This window comes from Etheostoma spectabile, chromosome 4 (genome assembly GCF_008692095.1).
Source record: "Etheostoma spectabile isolate EspeVRDwgs_2016 chromosome 4, UIUC_Espe_1.0, whole genome shotgun sequence".
NCBI lineage: Eukaryota > Metazoa > Chordata > Actinopteri > Perciformes > Percidae > Etheostoma > Etheostoma spectabile.
The window spans coordinates 27,275,396-27,281,847 of record NC_045736.1 but is presented as its reverse complement, the minus strand read 5'-3'; the positions used below and the strand labels follow the sequence as shown (position 1 = coordinate 27,281,847).

Sequence of the window (6,452 nt, the reverse complement as noted above, 5' to 3'; positions counted from 1 at the left end):
CCAACATCACTTAGAGCACCTTTAATGTTTAGCAGGTTATTACTATCAATGTTAAGTTTACAGTGAACCATGTAAATCATACAAGTAGCTGAGGGGCTTTCACTGACCTTAGGATCCCTGGAATGTTCTGGACACAAAACCTGAAGCCTCTTACAATATGTTTTGCTTTGGGGATTGTACACATCACAGAAGAGTCTAGTAGCTCTGTGGAAAAAAGACACATGTTAGCAACTGAATGAGGGAAAGTTTGCTATACAAATTGGAGAGGGATTTCTTTTTCTTACCCTTCTATCCTTGTAGGGTACATGGAACCAAAGGAAGTCTGACTCTCATACTGTCAAGATAATCATGAGGGGAAAATGTTACATGTAGCCCATATGCATTTGTCTGTGTTTATATTTAATGCTTTGAGGTAGCAACAGCAATTTTAAATACACACACCTTTGCGTAACACCTCTCCATATGTCTCAGTGCCACTTTTGGATTGATGGGATGACTACAAGACACACAGAAAATCTGCAGGTCTGTGTCCTCGCTGTCATTCTCATTCACCTGCACACAGAACCAAAGCATTTTCTCAAAAAAACATTACCTCTGCAATTTCAAAGCGGGCCCTGACTTTGACAGGACCCACAGGGACAAATCACAGAAAAAGCAGTGACAACAGAAGAAGCACACAGGCTGCTGTCAGCTCACCTCCTCGTCCTGCTGAACTGCCTGCTGCTTGGCCTTGGCGATGATGCCTTCCAGTTCGTGGAAGCGTCGCTCCATCTCCGTGAGTCGCAGCCGGGCGTTCTGCTGTTCCCGACGGATGCGCTCCAGCTGCTTCTTACCGTGCTCCTCAGCTATGCAGGGACTCTGCTGCCACTGCTGGATACGCTGAGGGAGGATCTCATAGATCCGGCTGTGGAACCAAATGCACACAGATTCATTCTATGTTGCCTTTTTTTACCTTTTTAAGTCCTGGCCAAGACAGCAGGATGAAAAGTTTGACATAAACAACGTCAAACAAAAAAGCAAATTTCATCAAACAATGAATAAGAATTGTTCAGTAACAGGACAAGTACACTGAGTTTTCAAATACTCCTTAATCCTGTTTTTATAATCTAATATGTTCATACAATAATCTAAGGTGATATTTAAAAAAAGGTTACTGAGGGTTGTAATTTCCGAAAGTACAGGAAATTCAGGATGGGGTAGAGTAATTTCCCACCGGGCGCATCTGCGCTGCGTTCTGGATGCAAAGCGTCTCCGCAAGCAGATCACAGCCATTCAAGTCAATGATTGATAGAAGCGTGCATGAAGAGGCTCTCCCCTCCGCTAAAGACGCTCGCCAGGTCCATTTTCACGCGAGCCGCAGGCTATTCGGACAGCCGAGCAGGAAGTGAACTAGCGAGAGTATCCAGTCAATTTACCAAAATATCCAACCGCAGCAAGACGCTCCGTTTCTGAGACACTTTTTTTTTTTTTTTTTATATATTATACTTAATAATCCCACAAGTGGAAACTACACTTTTCACTCTGTTGTTATTACACACAGGCCTGAATTACACACACATTCTCAGGACCTACACATGCACTAATGGAGAGATGTCAGAGTGAGGGGCCTGCCCATGGAAAGGCGCCCAGAGCGGTTGGGGGTTCGGTGCCTTGCTCAAGAGCACCTGGCAGTGCCCAGGAGGTGAACTGGTACCTCCGGTGTGTTACGGCACATGACGGAGGACGGAACAAAGCGGGAACGCAGCACTGACGCCCAGAGAAAAATAGTGGTTAGGCTTTGCTGTTGGCTTCCAAACTTTTTTTTTTTTAAAGAACAAAAATAGTATTATCATTTGAATATATACACAGGACATAGAAGCAACAGTTTTTATCATGTTATTTATACTAAACAAAAGGTAGTTCCAATTTAAAAAAAGAAATGATAGTAAAAAAAAACTCCAATTAGCTCATTACATTCACTTAATATGTTGGCTTTGTTTGGCGTCCGGAGTACAGCATCTATCCTTATAGAAACACACTACTGCATGAAAGGTGAAAGTAAGAGTTCTTACTTGGCAGCTAACTTCATGCCACAGTCCTCGGAGCAGTATTTGGAGTTGGGTCTTGCTGCCTCCACACAGCTCGGCCCAAGACACTGCCGCTGTCCGGTGCTATCTCGGAGGTCGCTCCTCTCACTGTACCTCGTCCTGTCTTTGTGCTTCTGCTTCTGTTTGTGGCGCCGAGACTCCTTCTGGATAGTTCAAAGAGAAGGGGTAGTAAACTGAATGTTGTTATGTGTGTTACTACAATTGACCACGTTAACGCTTTATTGAAATGATTTCTGGTAAAGGACTAACAATCCTCTATTCCAGACTCTGAAACACAAAACAAATATATACCTATATTCACATTTTAACGTCTCATTTTCATAAAACACACTAATTTCAGAGTTGAAGTTTTCTAACCATTCTTAAATAAATTACATAAATCACTGACAAGCTTTATAACTGTAAGTTACACCTTTTGACAGGCAAAATGCATCCAACCTTTTCTTAAAAGGAATTAATAGAAAGGGGTGCACAACTTCTTCAGGAAGCTCATTCCCTGATTTTACCACAAGAGTGTGAAAAATTCTCTCTCTCTTTTCAGACAGGCATGTTCTAGGGAGACGTTTTAAAGAATTCCCTCAAGTCTCATACCTGTTGTTCCAAAACTGAAAGATAGGTTCAACTGTTGAATCAGATATTCCCTGTACAAGCTTCTACACCTGAATCACATCACCTCGGTATCTCTTAAACATGAAGGTCGGTAAATTTAATTTCCTCAATCTATCTTCTTAAGACATATTTTTAATTCCTGGAATTAATTTAGTAGCTCTTCTCCAGACCCTTTCTACATATTTAACACAAAATGATAATTTCTATGTGGAAACTTACTTTCTTGTCAAACTTCTTTTCCCGTCTCTTCACGTGCTTCACCTTCACAGCTTTTTTACGCATGATAGGACTGAAAGGCGGCTCATCATCTTCATCACTATTCCATGCCTGGGTGGGAGGATAGCAAACAAATGACTCAACATACAGTTCCTGATCTAAGGTTTTAGCTGCTGATTGAGCGTAGCTACAATAAACAGGTCTCAAATCCTACCATGTTGTTTTTCATTCCCGCTGCCTTGTACTGCTGGTAGAGATCCGCTTCACTGTCGTAGTCCTCGGAGTATCGTCTCCGTCTGTGGTAGGAATTGTCCCTCCTTTCTTGCAAAGACAATTCCTCATCCTTCACACGCAGCATTTTCTGTACAAAACAACAAGCAACAGATTGCATATTTCCAAAGGATATAATCACTTCAGGGAAGAGAGAAAAAAACAAACAAAAAAAAAAAAGGATCTTTAAAGTTTTTCAAAGTCTCATTTAAAAACTATTTTAGGTTTTTAAACCGGTACCTTGCAAGATACTATATGATTGATGCTTTATTGGTATTACTCCAGAGTAACAATCCAGTAAATGATTGTTGTGGGAGCTTACATGTATTGTAGAAGTAGTTAAATCTACAACTTTCAAGACCTTTCCATGACAAAAAGATGAAAATGGTAAAAAAGAAAAAACAAAAACAAACTTGACACAGCAGAAATGTATGTATTTTTCTACACTTCGGTGACATGATCTTATTTGAAAATAAAATCAACATGAAGTGACTTACCCTGGCTCGAACCTCACATTGCCTGAACCTGCACTTCTGTCTGATTTTGTTGGGGCCTCCAAACTTCTTCATGTCCTTGCAGAAGTCACACTGGGCACAGTCCTCAGTTCTTCTGCAGGGCTCACATTCCCCACACATTCGGACTGAACGCTTCACCTGAGCAAAATCAAAACGATAACATGCATAGCTTTACATCTTACATATTAACCTAGTGCTTAAAAATGTGTAGGCGTCGATGTGACCCAAAGGGATATTCTTCATTATGTTCATTTTAAAATGAGGTTTTGAGTTTAAAACTTCTGCACAAAACTATGAAATTGAGTTGGATGAAAGACAGTGGAATTGATGGCTGACCAATGTGGAAAAGAAAAGTGACATAACATTATTCCATAAAAACTAAGTCTGCCATGTAACTGGTCCCCTTCACATGATTCGAAAGTAGCTTCTGCATCACTAATATTTACAAATTATGTGTGTTTATTGTGTTCTGTTGGAATATTTGGACAAATTGTATTCTGATGCTTTGGCAACATTGTTATGAAAACTTTTATGCCAAGAAAACCCATTTGAATTGAATTTTGAATTGTATTTGTAGTAACCTTCATCAAAAGGTTCCTAGTGAAAAAGATATAAAACATCCAACTGACTAAATGATGTAAAATGTCTTATTATATTAGCAACTAATTGAATACTAATGCTAACAGAAATGCATACCTTATGTCAGTAAGAAATGGCTACATGTTGAAGACTTCTAATTTTGAAGACCTAATCAAATTTTACGAGTACTTTTGTGATGTTCTAGATATTTCCATCAAACCTAAATATTTAGGTCAGAATAGAAGTATAACTTACTTTAGATCCACGCCGTCTTTCACTCTTATAGTCAGGAGTACTTGGGGTGCTGTACTGTCTGTCAGATCCTCTGTCAAGCTCAGCTTCCTTCTCTCGGTTTTTCTTTGATCTATATTTTATTTCCAGTGAGGAGTTTTTATCTGGTGACAGGGAGCATAAGGCAATGTCTTTTTTATTTTGATTGTTTGTGATAAGCATGGCAATCTTAAATGCTTTGGTAAAAGAACTTTTTTTTTTTTTTTCCCATTACCTCTGCATCTCATGCAATACCATTCCCGGATTGCCTTTGCCATCTTCTCAGTGATGTTAATGCAATGGCCATGGAACCACTCACTACAGTTATCACAGCCACTGTCAGTGAGAGAAGTAAATGAAGAAAATAATGTATGAGGATTGTTGCATCCATACACAGTGATGATTGAAACAACCTCATTGGCATTGTGAACTTACATCATGAAGCAGTTGATGTCTGGTTTCCGGCAGATACAGTACAGTGGTGCGTTCTCCCCCTCCATACTGCTAGTCTCAGGCCCTGGTACAGGGTCAATGTCAGACATTTCGCTGTCCTGAAAATTACCACATCAGCATCACAAACCACAAACTGGGGGAAATATACTTAACACCACTACTAACTGTTTTTTGAGCTGCAGGACATTTTTCTCATGGACACCTGAAGGCTTTATCTGCGTTTTGAATAAGAATATTTTTGCATAGCATTTCACTTTGAAGTGTTTGCTGAACCGTAACTCAAGTGAGTTGTTTCCAGGGCGCATAACGCTTCTCCAGTAACTGAGGATTGTTCCTTTCTTGGTAACTACATTGCACTCCTCATCCTACAGGTTTAATAGTGCTTAATCAGTACATTTATCGCCAATAAAATGAAACAGACTAGTCTTCCTGTTGCTTTCATGCCAAATTGTATTCAACTTACCTTTTCCTACTTTTTCTTAAAAAGATCAACCTGTTTATTACACTATAATACAAGAACCAAGATATGGTGTTTACAATTTGGAACAAAGCTAATGTATCATATTGTATAGCTGAAGTAGTTAACTTAAACCAATGTATTCTACGAAGCCGTTTCAGTACCTGTTATTTCATGTTAGCTAGCTAGCTTCGGGTACTATATTATAATTAGTGTTAACGTTGGATTGTAGCTAGCTAATATGTAGAAAGATAATTTCATGTGTTGTAACGTGGATACTGTCCAGAATATAAGGGATTGATCAGCTAAATAGCACACACACACACACACACACACACACACACACACACACACACACACACACACACACACACACACACACACCTATGACCAGCACAGTTATATTAATGCCAATAACGGCTTTGTTTACACACAAACCTATGTTTCAGTTAGCATTAGCTAGCTAGCTAGCTAAGTTGTTTACCAGCTTACGCTAGCTAGCTTACTTTGCTGTACCACATAGCTTAAACACTAACGTTATGTTGTCAAAACAATTTTTGATTTGATTGAACTAATGTTGTGACGTTATTATTCGGGATTAACAGGACTTTATTTAAACTGCATAACATTAACTGAATATAAGTTTGAACACAACATGCTCCTGTGGGATGTGCTGCCGTGTAACCTTAGCTAGCTAGCTAAGTTAGTCGTCGACAAATGGTATTAACGCTAGCAAACTTTGTCAAGTCATAGCAGTTTTCGTATCTCATACTTACCATTATGTGGGATATGTAACGTTACACTCTTAAGTAGCTGTGCAAATATAGTGGAAGGAAACAAATAGCTACAACATCAAAATAGTGAACCTTTTAGCTCGGTCGCTAAGCTATCGTTCATCTTTTCTTTTTTTTTCTTCTTCTTCTTCTTGTGACGTTTTATGGCGGTTGGCAAACAAATGTTTAGTGTGCATTACTGCCATCTTCTGGGAGTGGATCA

General features: G+C 39.4%; 1 protein-coding gene across 2 annotated transcripts in view; it reads right to left on the bottom strand.

Annotated features, from left to right (window-relative positions):
• Positions 1-6,452, bottom strand: part of cxxc1b (CXXC finger protein 1b) — a 7,620-nt gene extending 1,168 nt beyond the window's left edge. The window contains exons 1-13 of one of the 2 annotated variants that reach the window (XM_032512626.1): positions 6,233-6,452; positions 4,982-5,097; positions 4,782-4,882; positions 4,532-4,671; positions 3,680-3,835; positions 3,505-3,543; positions 3,127-3,273; positions 2,916-3,023; positions 2,052-2,230; positions 697-904; positions 442-552; positions 285-334; positions 108-204 (exon numbers count right to left, since the gene is read on the bottom strand). In XM_032512626.1, coding sequence (XP_032368517.1) covers positions 108-204; positions 285-334; positions 442-552; positions 697-904; positions 2,052-2,230; positions 2,916-3,023; positions 3,127-3,273; positions 3,505-3,543; positions 3,680-3,835; positions 4,532-4,671; positions 4,782-4,882; positions 4,982-5,097; positions 6,233-6,235 — 1,455 coding nt within the window. In that variant the 5' untranslated portion in view covers positions 6,236-6,452. The remainder of the gene's footprint in view (positions 1-107; positions 205-284; positions 335-441; positions 553-696; positions 905-2,051; positions 2,231-2,915; positions 3,024-3,126; positions 3,274-3,504; positions 3,544-3,679; positions 3,836-4,531; positions 4,672-4,781; positions 4,883-4,981; positions 5,098-6,232) is intronic. The other variant, XM_032512627.1, reaches the window with a different exon arrangement.